The sequence below is a fragment of the Sardina pilchardus genome, chromosome 21, assembly GCF_963854185.1.
Source record: "Sardina pilchardus chromosome 21, fSarPil1.1, whole genome shotgun sequence".
Taxonomy (NCBI): domain Eukaryota; kingdom Metazoa; phylum Chordata; class Actinopteri; order Clupeiformes; family Clupeidae; genus Sardina; species Sardina pilchardus.
In genome coordinates this window covers 27615028-27634796 of record NC_085014.1, presented here as the reverse complement: position 1 = coordinate 27634796, position 19769 = coordinate 27615028, and the positions used below count along the sequence as shown (strand labels likewise).

The 19769-nt window shown below is 44.9% G+C and overlaps 2 protein-coding genes across 3 annotated transcripts; one reads left to right on the top strand and one right to left on the bottom strand.

The window, feature by feature from the left end:
- Window positions 1-3362: 3362 nt before the first annotated feature.
- On the top strand, window positions 3363-4739 carry gpr101 (G protein-coupled receptor 101). Its single transcript, XM_062524321.1, has one exon. It carries the CDS (start codon window positions 3363-3365, stop codon window positions 4737-4739), a length of 1377 nt encoding a protein of 458 aa, XP_062380305.1.
- A 2039-nt stretch (window positions 4740-6778) lies between these two features.
- On the bottom strand, window positions 6779-18980 carry tm9sf5 (transmembrane 9 superfamily protein member 5). Of its 2 annotated transcripts, XM_062524351.1 has the most exons (18): window positions 18681-18980; window positions 17830-17897; window positions 17645-17738; window positions 17058-17185; window positions 16708-16837; window positions 16380-16507; window positions 16153-16261; window positions 15926-16005; window positions 15711-15816; window positions 14998-15042; window positions 14491-14623; window positions 13876-13995; window positions 13602-13659; window positions 13352-13511; window positions 12266-12417; window positions 11287-11398; window positions 10754-10925; window positions 6779-7778 (listed from the first exon to the last, which is right to left on the bottom strand). In XM_062524351.1, exons 1-18 carry the CDS (start codon window positions 18807-18809, stop codon window positions 7711-7713), a joined length of 1992 nt encoding a protein of 663 aa, XP_062380335.1. In that variant the 5' UTR covers window positions 18810-18980; the 3' UTR covers window positions 6779-7710. The 2 variants fall into 2 exon arrangements, with proteins under 2 accessions (XP_062380335.1, XP_062380336.1); XM_062524352.1 differs by lacking the exon at window positions 14998-15042 and having other exon boundaries at window positions 18681-18979.
- Between the last annotated feature and the right edge of the window lie 789 nt (window positions 18981-19769).

Sequence of the window (19769 nt, the reverse complement as noted above, 5' to 3'; positions counted from 1 at the left end):
AGCCTTGGGCAAACTTGCAGGGAAAACAAGTCGGAGTGCATATCCTACAGCCACACCTTGGCCCTGTGTTCCTCTCTTACATTCTGATGAGAGCCGTTTTTAATGTCATGTCTCATGACATGGGGGGAGTTGTCACATTTACTAATCCGCACAACCAGAACTAGATTTGCGAGAACTAGACGTATTTAATGTTGTGCTTTGAGATGCATGCTTTGTTTGAATGCGTTAGGTATTCAGCATACACAAAGTAGCAGTGGTTCTGCCAGGCTTGTTGTCAATCCCAAAGAATGTTTTTTTGATACTGTGGCACAACATTTAAAGTTAGTGTCATTGATGTTGCAGTAATAAGTATGAATGCTTTCCGTGCCACCTGTATAACACAATTATGTTGAAATTACATAAATACTTCATATAAACTTAACTTAATCAATTTCATTGAAATGAAGCATGAATCAATTTCGTAAACCTTGACATTTCATCCATATGCAACTGATGTACATGATCAAATCAAATAAATCCAGTGATTCTTTTCTACAGAGTAGTTTACTATTCCAACTGGGCACAGCACTTTGAGTTGGTCAAGAAACTCACACCATCAAAGGATTTTTCTCCTGATATTGCCCTGCTTGATTCTTTGTGGACTGGAGGAATCCCATTGGATTCTATCTGGATAGTAAGCAATGAACCAAATTATATTGAAAGTCGTTAGATCAGCTCAGTGCTCACATCATGAGTACTTAGCTCATACAGTAAGAGGCTAAGCAGAAACACAGAAAGGCAATGAGCCACAACATCTTATCCCTTGAGACAGGCATAGGCCCAAAGCCCCCCCCCCACACACACACACACACACACACTCTCTCTCTCTCTCTCTTTCCCTCTCTCTCTCTCTCTCTCTCTCTCTCTCTCTCTCTCTCTCACACACACACACACACACACACACACACACACCAATATAAAACATAAATTGTTATATTAGAATAGCGTATTACTCACAGCTGTCCGAAATAATTACTTTTGCAGATGTAATCACAAGCTAAACATAATAATTGCTAACCATAATGAATGCCATATTCTACATATAGAGAGGAAAGGAGCAGGCATGAGAGTGCACTTGTGAGATGAGATGAGAATGGAGGCCATGAGATAATTAGAGATCTTTGCAAAAGAAGGCCTCTGAAAGGTGGGACCCAGATGATGAGTTGTCATTTTGCCTGTTCGAATAGCCTCAGGCAATCCAACTGAAATGTCAGACGTGTAGACCTAAGAGCCAGGCTTGTTGGCATGGCAGTCAAAGTGCATACTCAACCGTAGTCATTGCACTCTGTCACAGGCAACATTTGAATAAAGCAGAGCAAACATGTAGAAATACAAGTTTGGCCACTATATCTGAACTTATTTTCCTATAACAATGGAATGTCATAAGATTGACACTAATAGGGGAAGGACAGGGCCAAGTAATAGGTGACTATTAAACAGTATTATATATGACTCATATATTCATATTATAAACATATATAACGTTTAGAAATGAGCCATGTTGACTCTATGGCTACGGTCTTGCATAGGCCTATATGCAATGGTGTTGATATTTTTTAACAGATTCATCTGTGTCGAAACAGGTTCAAATGTGTTATCTTTTCTAACCAAAAGTTATATCACAAATGACAGTGCTTAGATTACCCTGTCCACCCTACTCATGGATGGGCAGAGAAAATAACCGTGTGAGGTGGAGTCTGACTGGCAGGATAGGGAACAATTTGTGTAAATCAAAGTGACATTGCTGGCTCACTTTTGCCCTATATCTAGACATATGGCACCACTTCAATGAAAAAAATTGCCCAGCAATTATTAGAAATGTGCCCCCATTACTGTTTGGTACTGGTTGATACCATAACTACAGGCCTGTTTTTGTGCTGCATTGATTAGCCTAAACCACTGAGCATTGAATTTAACTATGCCAACATGAGGACATGTCTATAAGATGAATAAGAACTAATTGCATTTAAGTGTATGTTTTGACATTGCATGTTTTAATTATTTTATTCATTTATTCATTTATCTTGCATCCATGTAGGCCTATTTTGCTTACAATGTGTATCTCCTAAATCACGTCATACATTTGGAACAATGACGTAATTCGACTTCTGTAAATTATTAGGCTATGGAATAAAATAATTGTTTGCATCAAATGCCGATAAGAAGATCATATTGACTCCGCATCGTAGCCTAACGACTGAAAATAGCCTAAATTGTGTTTTGGGTCATGATAAACGCGTGACGAACGGTCTGTAGGCTATATGTGATGCTGGGATTCTGTAGCCTATAGCAGGTGACAGACGGTCAGTAAACTATAGGCTACCTCGTAGGCTATATGTCGTCATGGTTATGGTTGAAGTGGTGGAAGGACTCACCATGAATTCTTTGCTAAAGCCTCACTGACTAGTTGATCAAATGTAAAAAATGCAACGACGGCTCAGAAGTGAGCGCTGTATCAGGTTTGCGCGTCTGAATTGGACGCTTTGCTGACTGATGCTTGGTGGTATGTGCTGCGTCGGACTCAAGGGGCTGCTGCCACTGCCATTGATTGTACAGCGGTGACCAAAATGGGAGAGCGGTGTTGTGATCAGAGCGAAGCGGCATCAATGGGAAAGAGCAACGGGATACCAATCACCAAATACCTCCGACAAAGACTCGTTGATAATGACAACCACAATCCCCGTAAAAGGATTCTTCTGTCCACGATGACAACGTAAAGGTAATAACGTTAGGTAATGTTTCACTGAGAAGCGTTGTCAATTGATGAAAAACGAAAGCGACAATCGAATCATCAAATGTCTGAACATCTGGTGTTAAGCGAACAATGAAATTAAAGAGCGTGTTTCCTTTTGGCATCTATTTTCACGCGTGAGTGGTCGCTACATGGCAAAAGGCCCCTGAAAGAACTGTCTTTTTCAGTGTAATGACAAACAGCATAACGTTTTGATTGATGGAGAGGAGACGGGCATTTTTCTTTCCCTCATTTTAAAGCTTGCGTTGGCAGCACCCTCACATCTTTCTGTGATTTGTTTTCACATTCTGTCTCAAATTAGCTATTGTTCCATAAATCAGCTTACTGTATTCAAGAAAGGGATTTTAGTAGACGCACGCTGATGCAGCAGGCTTGCCATGTTCTAAGTACAAGCAAACACATTTCTTTCCACCTGCTGTGCCTCACTGACATTTCTCTGACATCCTCCTCCCTCAAGGTGAACCCAGTGGCCGATCTAAAGAAGAGAAGAAAAAAAAACAGACAGAGTGCGAATCAGAGCCCGAGCGCCACACATGCATCTGTCTCCTCACTTGCAGTCCCTGCCGTCAGCATGCCCACCTCGGAGGCGCCCGGAGAGGGCTCCGCCAACGCCAGCCTGCCCTGGGGCCCGGACGCCGCCGCCGCCGCCGCCGCCGGGGGCCCGTCGGTGATCAACAGCACGGTGAAGATGGTGCTGATCTCGGCCATCGTGTGCACGTCGCTCTTCGGCAACGTGGTGGTGCTGCTGGTGTTCCAGCGCAAGCCGCAGCTGCTGCACGTGGCCAACCGCTTCGTGCTCAACCTGCTGCTGGCCGACCTGCTGCAGACGGTGCTGGTGATGCCCTTCGCCATCGCGGCGGCCGCCCCGGGCGTCTGGCCGCTGGACGCGCGCCTCTGCCAGGCCCTGGTGGTGCTCATGCACCTGTTCGCCTTCGCGGGCGTCAACACCATCATGGTGGTGTCGGTGGACCGCTACCTGGCCATCATCCACCCGCTCTCGTACCCCACGCGCATGACGCCGCACCTGGGCACCAACCTGATCGCGCTCACCTGGCTGCTGAGTGCGCTGCAGAGCACGCCGCCGCTCTACGGCTGGGGCGCCATCGAGTTCGACCGGCACCACAACGCCTGCACGGTGGTGTGGTCGTCCAGCTACTCCTACTCGGCGCTGGTGTCGGCGCTCTCCTTCTGGCTGCCCGTGCTCATCATGCTGGGCTGCTACTGGATGGTGTTCCGGGCGGCGCGGCGGCAGAACGCCCTGGTGCACCCCATCCAGGCCAACAGCCACCTGCAGCCCCCCGAGTCCACCCAGGCCTCCGCCTCCTGCTCCAGCCCCCAGAGATCCCAGCAGCAGCCGCCCGCCCCCGCCGACGCGCCCTCTACTACCTACCCGGCGCGCGCGCGCCACAGACGCTTCCACTACCACTGCAAGGCGGCGCGCGTGGTCTTCGTGATCATGGCGTCGTACATCGTGAGCATGGGCCCCTACAGCGTGCTGAGCACGGTGGCCATGTGCTCGCGGCGGCCCGTGGCGCCCTGGCTGGCCTCGCTGGCGCTCATCCTCTTCTTCCTGCAGTGCTGCCTGCACCCCTACATCTACGGCTACATGCACCGCAGCGTTCGCAAGGAGTTCCTGGCGCTGCTCTGCGGCTCGCTCTGCCGGCCCGGCGGCGGCGGCGGCGGCGGCGGGGGGCGTCCGGGGAGGGGCTCGGCCGTCGACAGCTGCTTCACGGTGACCGACGGGCGGCTGGGGCAAGCGGCGGCGGCGGCGGCGGGGGCGGGGGCCGGGGGGCACCCCAGCCAGGCGGCCCGCGTCTGCCCTATGCGCACCTGGGAGGAGGGCACGGTGTCGTCCTCGCCCATGGAGAGGAGGTCCCGGGACAGCCGCAAGGAGACCACCTCCATCAGCCTGAGCTCGGAGAAAGAGCTGACCGTCCACAGTAAGTGACCTCAGCTGCGCAGGTTGTGAGTGGACCACTGCTGCGTGTCAGTAGAGTGATATGAGGGCAGGGGTCAGCTGGGATAAACATCCACTCTGCAGTGTGGACATGTAAGCGTCCAGATGATACCAAGGGAAACCCAGGCATACCTCTATTGTGATTCCTCTCCTGAACATCCTGTTGTCACCTCCACAGTGCCTGACTGCCATGTGATTGTGTTCTGAGGAATTCTGTTGGGTATATGTTTGTGATGTATGCATTCCTGTTTTAAGCATAGCTGATGTGTAACAAAAAAAAAGTGAAACCTTTATCTTAGCGAGAAGCAAGAGTTCCATTTGAGCAGATCTTAGCCAATTTAGCAAATGAATGTAAAGTGTTGCAGTGTTGTCTTGATGTAGAGCACCAAGGAGAGGAATGGCTGTTCAGATGTTTTGTATTTCTTTTTGTAGACATGTCAGTTCACTGTTTTGAATACGTACATGTGTACAGACTTATCACCTCTGGCCATTCAGATTGAGATGGAGGGACATGCTGCCCAGAATGGCAAAGTTGGAGATTTTTATGTTTTTTTTTTTTTAGTTCTACTATACATGTTGGATATTGGTAAAGCATTGTTTTGATACTCTGGTAAAGAACAATATGGAGGCAGCTGAAACTACTGACAGTACTGTTGGAAAACAAACACACATTCCCAAAAAGAGTCCCCTCTTCCAAAGCAAATCATTTTATATTCTCATTTCATTTCACAAACATATTAAGAATTGTAAATCATGATGAGGTTGTTGTTGCGACTGCGAGTCATTCGGTTCGTTCCCGGTCAAGGATGTTTGGAGTTGAGTTGGGAGTAGCCTATCCTGCACTGGGTTCAAGTGCCTCCTCTAGTAAGACTCCCTGATGCTGTTTGAGTTAAAAACCCTCATCGCCTCAACACTGCCAAGTCCATTGCCAGAGAGGTACTCTGAAAATTGGCAAAGCTCAGTCCGTGTGCCTACCCACTTATCAGATGTTCACAGGGAGAATCTGCCCAGCCTCGCCACCAGTCTGTGGGTTGTATGATTGGCCAACTGCTGAGCGAGACCCTTTCTTATTGTACTCTTTGTCCTTGCCTTCCCTCCCTTTCAGAAGCGCTAGGACAGAGAGTAGCTCATCCTGTAGGCTCTGCGGACACAGCTAACCTTCAGTGTCCTCAGAAGGTGCCACACGTGGTCTGACCCGTAACAACCCAACTGAACAAATTACATTCAGGGCATTGTGCTCTCCTCCCAGGCTTTGGGACACAACATTAGAGATATGATTGGAGTGAGATTAGGTCTGTCGCATGATCATTTTGTGCAAACTGTCTTCATGATTGTGCCAGCAATCACAGAAAAAGATGCTCCAGGAATCCCCAATGCGCTGTAATCTGTGGCTGAAGTTTCAACACTGTCTGGCTGTAGTGAGAGATTAGGAACTTCTAAGAGACAAACATCCTTGCCTGCCAATAATTTTGTGTGAACAGAGCAAATTCAAGGGAAGGCCTGGGTTCCTACTGTGGACAAATGCAGAGGTTGGCAAGAGATGCTGTTGTTTATAGCAGTTTTAAATCTCATTTAAATCTCATTTGAAAATTCACTCCCTAAACCACAGTAATGGCAAGCACTGGCAGAATGCACCGAATTTGACACACACACCTGCAAAGGTTACACCTGCACATTACTGACAATCAGCAGGTCGTAGATACAGAAACACAGAACTGTTCGCTTATTTATTGCTGTGTTTTTGTGAAAAGACGGTTTACTAGTTGTGTGTGATAACTGTACAAGACTGTTTTACACTCTGTGTTTAGGGGAGTCTATGGAAGAGAAAGTCAGGTTTGAGTCTATGCCCAACCGGTAACTTGAATGTTTGAAAATATTTTAAAATAGTGCAATTCAATTTCCCCGATGATTTCAAAGGTTAAAACCACTTTTGACTTGATAAATGAATAAATATATTACTTGTGTTTCATTGGTGATGGTGTGGAACTGTTTTTATGCTGAAATAAGAAACTATTAAATCACACCATGAATGAATGTTTCCTCTTTTATTTATAGAAAAGCAATCTACCGTAAAGATGTGCTTCATAACCGATTAAATCTTTTTTTTTTATATGTTCATATAAACAACCTTCAGTAAGAGAACCATAAAGCAACAATATGACAGACACAATATCAGTACAGCAAGATAATGGTCAATGATGTTCACTGCTGAACCACACCTAATGGAAAAAAATGGTTCGGATTCTTACTCTCAAATCACCTCCAACGACCGATTTAGAGTAAAAAAGAAGAAAAAAAAAAGAAAGAGAGATAGAGAAAAACAACACCACATAGAAATCAGTATCTGTTCTACAGGACAGTTTTCAAAGAAAATGTGACATTCTTTGTATTCGCACGTTCAAATTTCTTACACATACAGCAGAAAAAGGTGCTAAAATAATAATATTTTTAAAAATCAAATGGACATTAGGGTTTCAAAATATATATAAAAAAACAAGATCAGATGCATTTTCATACATTGTAATGGAGGAAATTAGAAAAAGAATCCTTCAGCTCTTGGTACCATGCTGAACAAGGGAGCAAAATGCCCTCTTTCTTCTGAACAGCAGCCAAAGACACGTCTTTGGGAGTTCGCACAGAAACTCACTCGGGGTCAATCTGCGAGTCGAAATCAATGCCAGTAGTAAACAGAGTGGACAGCAGAAGCAAACGGAGAAGGTGAAGACACTCTTCAGAGCATTAAAACACACAAAAAAGGGAGGCTCCCCAGTCCCGGTGCTGTGCTGCTGTTCCCTTAAGCGATCGGTTGGTTTCCATCAGAGTTTCAGTCCTGGCTTTGGCAGGTACGTCCATAGAGAGAGCTGCGGGTTACATGCATTGCCTTGGTCTGGTTGAGTCTTGGGGGGGGTGGGTTGGGTTGGGTTGGGTGGCTGTGGTGGAGATTCTCATAGGGTCCCACCATTTAGTCCACTTTCACTACACTGTAGATCTTATTTACAAACCAGAAGCAGGCGAAGAAACCAATGGTGCCTGAGGAGAGAGATGGAACACCAAATTAGCCTCATGTCAAGTCGATGCAACTGTCTGAGTATGGCTACACCATGTAGCATTAAGCATTTCAATCAGTTCACTGAAGATCACATGTGTCCACTTTGTAAAGACCACTCCTAATGAGAGACAAATCCTAAATTAGAAAAGAAGAGAGACTTGACCAGACACACACTGAAATACTGGTGCAGACACATCTAAGAAAATATGTCCAACATGAACAGACATGGCTTACTGTACCAGATGTCTTACAAAGTGGGCCTCAATACACCAATAGAAGGCATGTAGACGAGCTATTCAACAAGTTTGTCTTAGTGACACAATTAATTACTGTCGACGCCAGATTTGAAACGAAAGGGAAAAAAAACCCTTCCCAGTGGGAAAACGATGTTCTGATTACTGAACTGAATTCTGTTGGGAGCTTTAAGTGCTTTCTGAGAGCTGACTCGTGAGGAAGAACCATTTGACTCCAGAAATGAATTCTTAGGGCAGACCGACAAATCACACTCTGATCAAAGTAGGCATTGAAGTGGATGAGACAGAAACATACAAAAACATTAAAAGAAACGCAAATCAGCCAGATTAGAATTTCGAGCCCACAACAATGACAGACCACTACTCTCTCTGCACTCAACCAGCCATTACTGTAGCCTTTCTTTCATAATGTTGTTACTGGTCGGAACATGAGAGAGTGAAAGTGAAAGAGAGAGAGAGAGAGAGAGAGAGAGAGAGTGAGAGAGAGAAAGAGAGAGAGAGAGTTGGGGGGTGGGGGTGGGGGGGGGGCTTTTCCGTGGAGGAAAGAGAAATAGATAAAGAGGCCGAGACCAATGGAAGCCAAGCAAGCACAAATCCAAGCACTAACTCTTGTGTGGGTGGTTTAATAACGAGCAGGACTGAAGCCGGCAGTTACCATGTCAACTTCAGCCCTGTCTGCCTCCATAAAGGAAAGCTGGAAAGCGTGGGGCTTGGGGGGAGGGGCGGGGTGCACAAGCTGCTTCTATGCCACCCACCACAACAGCATCCCCTCATATCAGCCAGCCAGGGATCCAATAGATGACAACAAGCAGAACTGGAGCACATGGAGGGGGTGCCTATATGGCTGAGGCAGTGCACGGCACGCAGGGGTCAGCTTATGGTGCATTCCAGACAGCATTTAAACTAGTGGGATGTGGGATTTATCCTACCTCCAACTACGAAAGATGCACTGGAACGCCTGTCGAAGTGGGAGCTCCTACTTGCGAACTCGTAGGAGCTCAACCTGCCCCGACCTCAACAAAATGAAGTGGGAGGTTTATGGCGGCGCCCATGGAGACATGCTCCGTGAGAGGTAACTTCAAGGAATACGCTATAAACTTTAGGGTAGGGTTGTTTTAGACACAGTAATTAACTTGTTCTTCATATTATGACTTAAAATTGTGTCAACAAAGAATACAACGTATTGTGAAAGTAACGTTATAACGTTATACAGTTAGCCTAGCCTAATATGCTAACGTTACGACGATATGCTAACGTTACGGCGGCCACCCATGTTTTCTAAACCTCCCACTCCAAAATGCTTGGAACGCTTTGAAGTGGGAGGTAGAACCTTTCAGGTAGGGTAGGTCCCACCTCCCACTCGTTTGGATGAGGTCTGGAATGCAGCATTACTCCTGCAACTACCTATGGAGTCCCAGCACTCACATGGAAGTAATAAAGCACAAACGGGCGGGAAGAGCGGTTGGGTTGGTCATTGGGGGGTGGGGGCTGAGCAATAGGAAACCTCCAATCATACGGCCACATGTCATAAAAGGTGAGAGTGGCCTGAACTGACGGCTGGGCCGTCATCGGGTAGTAACCAGCTGCTTTATGGCGGCGCAAGCGGCTTTTTACGAGCACGAGGACACAGAGCGGCAGGCGAGGTGTCAGGAGTGTGGGAGGCCGCTGGCGCGGGGCCAGGGAGACGGGCAACAGTGTGGACATCCCATCGGAAACCCGTGTGTGGTGCTCGTCGGCGAGCGCAGCGGTGTCTTGTGAATAGGGAGAGAAGGGGCGAACGCTGTCTGAAGTGATCAGCGCAGGCTCTTTGAAGCCGCCACTTCCTGACGTCTGAATGCTCCTGACAAAAGCTGCAGGTCCACACTGGCCCCTCCCCGTCCTGCCTCATGAATACCACAGCGAAAACACACGCCCTCAGCGAGGGATTTGATTACAGCAGGACAGTTGCAGAGCAAGTCAGGCTTGTTTTTTGGTATGGGCCACCTCAGGGGAACCTGCATGGCTGTAACCAATTCAGCTGAGCCTCTAGAATACCTTTTGTCAAAGGCTCACCTCCTTTCTCAAATGATATTTCACTACATGCTCCCAAGCTTGCTTAAGACCGACACCCATGTAGTCAATTCATGGGTTTCATCAGGTCTCTTTCCACAGGTGTATTAATCATGTACTCTGCATTGATAATCACGGTGATTTTATACACCTGTGGAAAGGCACCTGATGAAACTCATGAATAGCATGGATGTTACATGGGGTCAAAGAAACTGATCATTTCCACTGGGATTATACAGATATGGGGTTTGCGATGGGATTACCAACTGTTTCAGTTTGTATGCCAATCAAATATTCTCTTCCACTAAAGTACACACATTACTGGTGATGGTCAACCATTAACCCTCTCTGGGTTATCCAATCTGGACAAGGTGTGTACCATCAACACTTCCTGCAGGACTCAGACCCCTTGAGAAGCGGGAATGAGTGTGACGTGTTGAGTAAACAGACACGGTTCCCACCCAGACCTCTGGCTCTCCTCCTACACAACGCTGTCACTGGGAGACAGCCCACACAATGAGCTATGTACAGACGCAGAGATCATATTTGTGCTGTGATAATGCAATCCACTGCACTACGCTTGCACACTGGCAGTACAACAACAGCGCATATAAACATACAGGGGTGGGGCAGGGATGATGCAATTCACTCACCTGTGAAAAGGAAGAATATGAGGACCATAATCATAGTGTAACCGAAGTACAATATAGTGCTCGCAGCACCGACTATCTGTAGTTTCGAGAAGAAGTAGTGCACAGCGTAGACGAACAGGTAAGCTGCAGTGAAGCCACTGGTCAGGAACGAGCGCCACCACCAGTGGTAATCCTGTGGAGAAAGATGGAAAAACGTGAGCTCACATAAACGTCCACTGTGAGTCTTCAGAAATGTATATATTGCAACACTCAATGAGGCTGCCTACACCTAATGAAGTGAGAAGGGGCTCAATATCTCTGATTAGACACATGAGAAGCACTGTCCACTCTGCTACACTTATAACTGTGTGCGTATGCTAATAGCACATTCCACTGCGTGGCCTTTGATCAAGATGACTCATTTAAGAGCAGCTGTAGCTTCTTAAGCTGAAATAGACACATTGCGCAATCTGCTCTCCTCTAGACTGCTCAGAGCGCCCAGAGTTTCATGGTGACCATGGCGGCGTGAGGAGAGGGCAGCCCGCATCTCTCACCTCAGCACACAGGTGGAAGTAGCACAGCAGGATGGTGGCCTCGGAGCAGGTGATGAGGAGGATGATGAAGACCAGGAACAGGAAGCCAAACATGTAGTACATCTGATGAGACCTGCGGACAAAAGGGCCGAATGAGTGAGAATTAGTGCTGCCAAATGGCAACACAAAAAACCCTGTTGAGCTGCATGTTGTGTTGTAGGTTGTACGGTCGTGGCCGCTAAATACAGTGCTGATAAACAAGTTTAAATATTCAGTGTGTGTCAGAAGATTAAGTAAATAAAGTACTTTACTTTACTTTAGTACTTTATATCTTACTGGTCAATAGGCTACGTGCACGCAAGACTCTTCCAGTAGCTCATTTATTTCCAGTGGAGAGTTAACTGGGTGGTAATGGCATCTCCTGTTATATTCTGCTCCTCACATCTTCACGCAAACACTGAATATCTTGTTTGCCCAATAATAACAATTTTATCAAAAGCATAAATCCTTCTTTATCGTAACATGCTGATTCACTACGTGCAACACCCAACCAGGTCCTTGTAGACACATTAATGTAATTACATTAACAATAGCGGAAGGTTCAAACACAGCTGGTTCTACAGGAAACACACAGGCCCACAGAGAGCCTTTCGTGCACATAGCCTATTACTAATGCAACTAAAACTGCAAAGGCTCAACGGCTGTGAAGTTGTTGTTTCAGTAAGGTGTAACAGCTGCAGAGAGGTCCAATTATACTAAAATAACCAACAATGTTGAAGCAGAAAGTTGTCTACCAAGTTCACTGGACTCAAGTTCTCGGTCCAAGAAGTTTCATGACTAGTTTCATGTAGAATAATACTACTATAAGTGTTAAGCAAGTGGGTGTGTACGTAAGTGGGTGCACACATATGAAAATAATTCATTGTTTTTTCTATGAACTTCATAGGTTTGTTCACTGCAAGGTAAATTGCAGTGACGTTTTCTCATCTACTGCGCCTACCATATACTGTTGAGGATGAAGAAGAGCTGGATGAAGATGCAGCCGAAGGGCAGGATGCCTCCCATGACGATTCCCGGGATGGGTTTGGTGAAGAACGACTGCTCTGGGATCTGTCTGGGAATCTGATTTGTTCGTACTGGCTGCTCCATTACCTGGGCAGAGCATAAACATTTCATTTAAAAAACATTGCAACAGCTATTTCATAATAGTCATGCATATTTTTGTGTGTGTGTGTGTGGGGGGGGGGGGGGGGGGCTACATGAAGAAAACCCTCCTCTATAGGCTACAATGCAGACTTCACAAACACTCTTCCTCCATTCCATTATGTGACTGTACACACTTCAGGGCATCTAAACTGCATACCACTGTAACAACCACTTTAAAGCTACTTTATCATACATAAGATGTAATGTGAATAAATGTTAAATACAGAAACTGTATAGGCGTACAGGATTACAAAGACACCTTTTGAAACACATTCAGAAACCAAGGCCTTTTCAAGATATCGCTCCAGGAAAGAGTAATGTGTCAGGATAGCCATGTTTATAAAAAGCTTTCATCGTCATCAACACATTAATTTGCATGCCCTTTGCTCTAAAAGCTTTGAGGAAGGTCTGAGAGTAGGAAGTGGGTTAAGCTGAGCATGTGTATGTTTTAGCCAGCTAGCCTTGAACACGATCAGAGATTCAGAGTTAATTATTACACCACATCAAATAAAACTGGTCTGCTGAAGACACTGCAATCCTCAACTGTTGTGGTGTAGTAAAGTTTCTAGGTCAACCACACTGTCCCATAGCCTCCAGCAAGGCCAGGTCATCAAATCATTTAAGTCAGTCTGACATACTTCATAAACTAATGATAAACAAAGATAGGATTATCTATATGTTTTTACAATCTAGATCCGGCTTAGCAGTGAATGCTACAGTATAAAATGAATTCCAAAACGTGCACAAGCAAGCCCAGCCTAATCAGACATTTAATATTCATATGGAGCCACTGCATGTATACATCACATGATGTATGGTTCTACATACAACACAGCACAATATAAATAAGATATACTGAATAAATGCCTCACAAACTTACAGGTTTCTTGAAGCCAAAGTATGCACCCATGAACGTGAGAGGGACGGAGATGCCGAACCACAGGGCCAAGATGGCCACCAGGGTGCCGAAGGGAACGGCAGCTGAGGAGCCCTCCACCCACAGGATGAGGTTCATCAGGAAGAAATCAGCAAACACGATCCTGAGGAGATCGAAAAAGAGTCTTACCATCACAGAACTACGGGATTCCACAGAACCGAGGAAAAAAACGAAGAAATGTTGGGGAACCTACCCGGGACACAAAAGTGCTGTCAGGAGAACATTGGTTTTCCATTTCTCGCCACCAAACGCTGTAGGGGGAAACACACGTATTGACTGAGTCATGGAGGGAGAATTGGGCTTGACAGGTTCATCTGAAAACAATCCAACTGAGTGTGAGGCCATAGCCAAGTCTCCGGAGCAGGATTACACCCCCTTAAGAGATGTGTGTGCAGTGAGCCTGCCCCAGGGATAGAAACCTGAGCCGGGTGACTTGGGAGGCCGGTGCCTGGGCCCAAAGAACTCACTCTTATAGAAGCGAGCGGATACGTAACCCGCCGGCGTTCCCAGCAGCACCCACAACACCACGGCGCACGTCATCAGAGCGCCCCGATTGGCAGGAGACAGGAACCCGAGGCAGGCCAAGACTGAGGAACAAAAACACCAGACTGATCAGCTCCACTTACACTATTAAAGACGCCGTAGCACAACATGGCAAAACCTAGACAGCCGAAATGAGGTTATCGACATCAAAACAGCATTGCTGTGACACAGAATGTAAGGGTGGGCTGGAGTAAAGGGCCATTCACACCAAGAACGATGACTAGAACAATAATCATAATGATAAAAGTATCCACACTGGCCAACGATAAGCAAAGTCTCTCCCTATGTTAATGAATGTGATGGCTACAATTTGATGGGTTCGGATTTACCTATTAGCTTTACATCATTCTGAAAATCGCTCTGAAAGTGATCAGCAACAATAATGTTCCTTGTGTTGTTATAGTTCACTATATGACGTATAGTGAACGTCATCATTCATATCAACGATAACGATATTTGTTTATAGTTATCGCTATGGATTGGTGTGAACGGCCCTGTAGTTTGTAATGTCTGTGTTGCTCTGATTAGAGGGTACTCACAGAGGGTGATGAAGGTCATGATGAAGATCTGGGCGCCTTGGCCAAGGAACACGGAGAGCAGCATGCCCTTCCTGGGGGGCCGGAACACGTCCCCATGCACCTGCTTCCAGCCTGACTCCTCCTGAGCGTCCTCCTGTCCATCAAACATGCCAGTCAACCAATCAGCACGCTTGTACCCACCCAAGTCTTTTTATTCATCCCATTTGAAAGATAGGACACACCGAGTAATGCAAGAGGGAATTCAAGCTGCAGATGTAAGCGCATGCACTTGAGATGAGAGAACATGGTGTAGTTACAGTACACTACATATCGGACAATGGAAGTCATTCAAAAGTTAGGGGGGAGAGGGGAGTTGCCCCCGGCATCCCATTCTGATGGATTAGATATAATGTCTGCATCAGGCACTATGTTTCTCCTCTCAATTCGCCAGCACAGCAGGGAGAAATGTCCATAGACACCCCCAAAGCCCAACTCCAGCTCAAAAGCAATATCTGAGCGCATGCTTACATAAGTCATAGACGTATTTCTTGCCGGTGAAATCTTTATCATGTCCTGTGAATATTACAACATACAGCAGTGGAATTAGGTGTTATGTTTACACCATCCAGAATAAAGGGGAATTGTAGGACAATGTGCTGCGCTCTGCTTAAAGGAGAAATCTGGAGATTTTTCACATTTCGTCCGTTTCTCAAGCTCACCAAGTATTATCGGTACAAAAACAGGAAAACGATATGTTGTCTCTAGCTCAGGTTGCAGGTTTCAGCAGCTAGAGCAGCCGGGCAGCTACAGCGCTGTGTGGGCATGTCTGTGAGCGTCCATGTTCATGAGCCCAGGCTGGAACTGCTGGGACTAGCAACTCAAGCTAGGTGAAATAATTGTTTTGTTTTTTTTTTTTTTTTTGGGGGGGGGGGGGGGGGGGGGTTGTACCTACAGTACTCAGTGACCTCAAGATATGAAGATCTACATGAAGAACGGCAGATTTCTCCTTAAAAGGTTATTGCTTAGCAAGCTACTAGCTACTACAGTAACTGCTTCAAAAATACATGCATACATCTTCTAAAACACCAGGCAGTTCTGCTTGGAGATGTTCTACTTGGGCCAACTCAACATGACTTCTACACATTAATAAGCATGCATTTATTTAGCAACCCACAGTAAGCAAAGCCAAGGCTCAGCCCATGTGCTGTGTGGAATACAACTGGGGTTTGTGGAGAGCTTACCTGATCCACCTGGTTGTACCTGGCGATGTCTTTGTGAAGCGTCCGCAGCATGATCATTGCCACCATGCCTGACAGGAACAGCACGATAACCAGGGAGTTCATGATGCTATAGAAAACAGAGAACAGCCAATCAATCACTGTGACTAAGGGAGCTGAAGACTCTGGACACACTAACAACACAAAAATACTGATTAAACCAGATCACTGGCCATTACCTGAACCACTGGATGTTGGTATGTGGCATAGACACCAGAATATAATCCCATCTGGAGGCCCACTTAATGTCATTATTTTTCTGAAATGCAACGGGTATATTGGATTAAAAACGTATTGATTTCTATGATGATACATAAACAATGAATAACAGTATACAAACACATTATAAAAGTCCACGTGAACATAAGAAGATTTATTTATTTATTTTTTTTAATCAATCACTAACCACAAATTTGATGGAATATGTGTAGGTTAAATCAAGGGGGCTGGTAAAATCGCCTGGGATCTCCATGGGTGCACCATCACAAGTAGGCTTGTCTTTATCATTTTTATAACTGTCGTAAAACAAGGAGAACAACCAAACAAAAAGGTGAGCAAAACATACATGGGAGTTCATGTTACTCTTTCAAAAAGATTGCCACAGACAGAAAGGCAAGCTATCAATGTATCTACCTCTTGGGTTCCAGCGTAGCAGCTACCAATCTGGCACCTGTCCAGCCTTCGTTCTCTCCACTGTGGTAGGTAATGGTGATATCAACATGGTTGAAGAGATAGAACGTGTTCTTCTTGTTGAACTCGGACTAAGGAACAACACATAACATACAATAGCTTCAGACCTGCTATTGCTCCAGGTTATAACAACCCGAAAACTGCCAACTTCTGTGGACAAGTTGGTTTGACGATTGACCTCGCCCACAAAATCTGAGGTTTGAATAGAATTGAGTATGGCTATTATGGCAGGCTACAATTAAGTTATTATAAAGCACAGAAAAAAACTCACACTAATGACACAGGCATCCTTAGGTCGTCCATCTGGAGTGACTAGACAGCCAATGGGGAAGCCAGGATTGCAGTACTTCTGATTGTCCTCCACGTCATAACACCATGTCACTGGCATGTTGTCAACAATCCTTCAGTTAACAAAAACACGGTTAATACATCTTCAAAACACTTTCCTTACTTTCCACTTTCCACTTATTTTATCACAAGGGTCATGTGTAAATCAACATCTGTGCTAAGCAACCCAACCGAGGGTTCATCTTTATGTTGCAAATTGGTAAAAACAGCTATAAAGAGTACAGACAAATAACCAGGTGGCAGACCTGGATATGGGGTCTCTTTCAAACTCACCAATGGTGCTGGTAATTGAGTTGCATTCCACTTTTGATAAAATCAAGGTTTTTCTTGGCGTCTTTATTGTCAACAGCATACGATTTTGTACACACCTTGACACAGGTCGCATCTTTCTTAAATTGCAACTGCAGAAATAAATCTCATTAGTCATGTTTCTTCAAATGAGACCAATATTATCAACCACTTCAAACAGGCCAAAAATACAAACATGGACTTCATACAAATGATTAAAAAAGTAAGCAATGACTGCATGGGTCCAACCACAGCACATGTCAGCTATTGCATTAATGTATTTTACATATGCTGAAATATGACTGTGCTGCCTTATACTACCCAACACTCTTAATAACACTGTCAAGTTGTGTGATGTTCCAAAGACAAGCCTTTCCAAAAACTTCAAGAAGTGGTGGAATTTATTTCTGATAGATTGTTGTATTAATAAGTATATGACAAAACGAAACACATAAAAAGGAAAATAAATACAAGCCGACCATTGTGCAGATACTCGTTTCTCGTTTAAATATTAAATAGTTACAATAGAGAGGAGATATGTCAACCCCCTATAATCGCCGGTCACCTCTCACCTTGTAAGGAGAGGTCTCAATTCTTTCTCCAAATAAGACCTGGCCAAGGTTCTCAGATGGTCTTTCCTCCTTCACATCTTTGCAAAAATCAAACCTGGTGGAAATGTACATGGTTTTATAACGTGATCGAAGGTTACAGAAAATGAGTTATCTTAACACTAGCTTACTACATCATGCCAACTTACACATCATATTCATAGGGCAACACTGACTCCACCGAATCCAAACGGTTCACGAAGAGCTTAATGTCTGACTGAGGAAAGAAACAAGGAAGCAAAATATAATGACCATCAGGATCGGAGTCTGCCACACCGTTTTATAATTTCTGTACAATTGTAGCCTACACAGACAATGATATAATTTGCCAGAACCTTGTGTCTGACAACGTTCAACTAAGTTACATCCAATAAAACTGATGCTGCTCGACCATTCACTTAAGACCGGGCAAGGTAATACTAGAGATGATAAAGCGGATATCGTCATCTCACGTGAATTATGCGTAGCTGCTACACTATTTTGTCTTAATGCCATTCCTTTTCCATCTGTTAATGTAAGCTAGCATTGCATTAAAATATGCGGTGAACTCTCTGATATTTAGCTAAAGTTACCTGAGTGCTAATTAACGTTAACAGTATCTTCTTCCGAGGCTAGCCTGTTAGCTAGTATACATTGGACCAGGTTTTGCCAATTAATCGCACTTCCAAGCACAACTGTATACATCCGTGATTGATTCATAAGGTATTTGGCGTAGTTGCTGATACCTGCCCTACAGTAACCTCATTCATGACCGAAGCATCACTGGCTGTCCTGTGTCTACCTGAAATAGTCACTACAAAACCATCAGGTAGCTTCTAGCTGTTATGTTAGCTCCTACCATCCGAATGACGTTAGCTATCCTAGCTGGCTTGCTAGCAATAGGTGCATTTCGCTTCACCACTGGGTTTCCTGGACAGGTACTCCGCATATTAACCAGCTTTGATCACATTTTCTAATGCGCACGATTTCTAAGACAATAACCGTAGCACTACATTCTTACCAGACATTCATCTGTTTTCTCTTCGCAGAAACTAACTGGAGCCAAACCCGGAAGGTAGAATCCTGAACAGGAACAGATCGCAATACAACTGATCACAAGTCCAAAACCTGAATTTCTTTGCTTCTTCATTGTAGAGTTGATGTCTTGATGTAAAAATATATTATTTCGCGTTGTCTACTGTAAAAAAAATGGTGTTGATAGGGAGAGGGGGAAAGGGGGCTAGCTCGCTAGCCCTGCTTTATAAATATACAGCTTGGTTAGCTACGGACCTCCCGACGACTGCAAGTCGCTTAGCTAGCAAGTGACGTTGAAGTGAAGGCGGTGACACAGGCGGAATTTGTTTGACCTGCCTAACCTGCCTGGATAACCGGTTTCCTTTCTGGGTTTTTCAGGGGTCAACAAGAAGCCGACAAGCAGGATGGGGCCCAACTTCATAATAGGGCACATGGAACGAGATTTGTTAACAACATGTCATCTTTATTTTAAATACTGAATTACCCTTGCTCAAAGAAAACGTTTTGTGTAGTCGTACTACATAGAACTTCTTGTGTGGAGCACTAACCTGTGGTGTCCCTGATAACCCATGTTTAGTCATGCTTTTGGCTGCCTCCTCCTGCAGCTGCTTTTTCTGCTTCATCAATTATGTCCATCAATGTTCTTTATGTTTATCTCAAACCTACATAAACAGCTAAACATTAATTATAATGGGTTCATCTTTAAAACTTGCATGTTGAAATATTCAGGGCTAAGGTCATCTATTTTTGACATTAAGAGTAGAAATTCAGATTTTCTGAAAGAGATTAGAAAAAACTCCTAACTGACATCCTAATTTTGCAAGAGAGTGGCTGCCCAATAGGTTTCAGAGAGTATTACCATCAACAAAGACTAAACAAGGAGTAATACAAGGCAGAGGCTCTGAAGGAATGCTTACTTGGCATCTGAATGGGCAAGTTCAACATGCTAAAAATGAAAAAAAAAAAGTGGTTTCAACAACCAAGGATATCTTCTTATATGCAGTATATTTACCTCCCTCTGAATCCCCCTATTACAATGTCATAGTGTGTGGTGATCTAAACACAAGAACTAGCC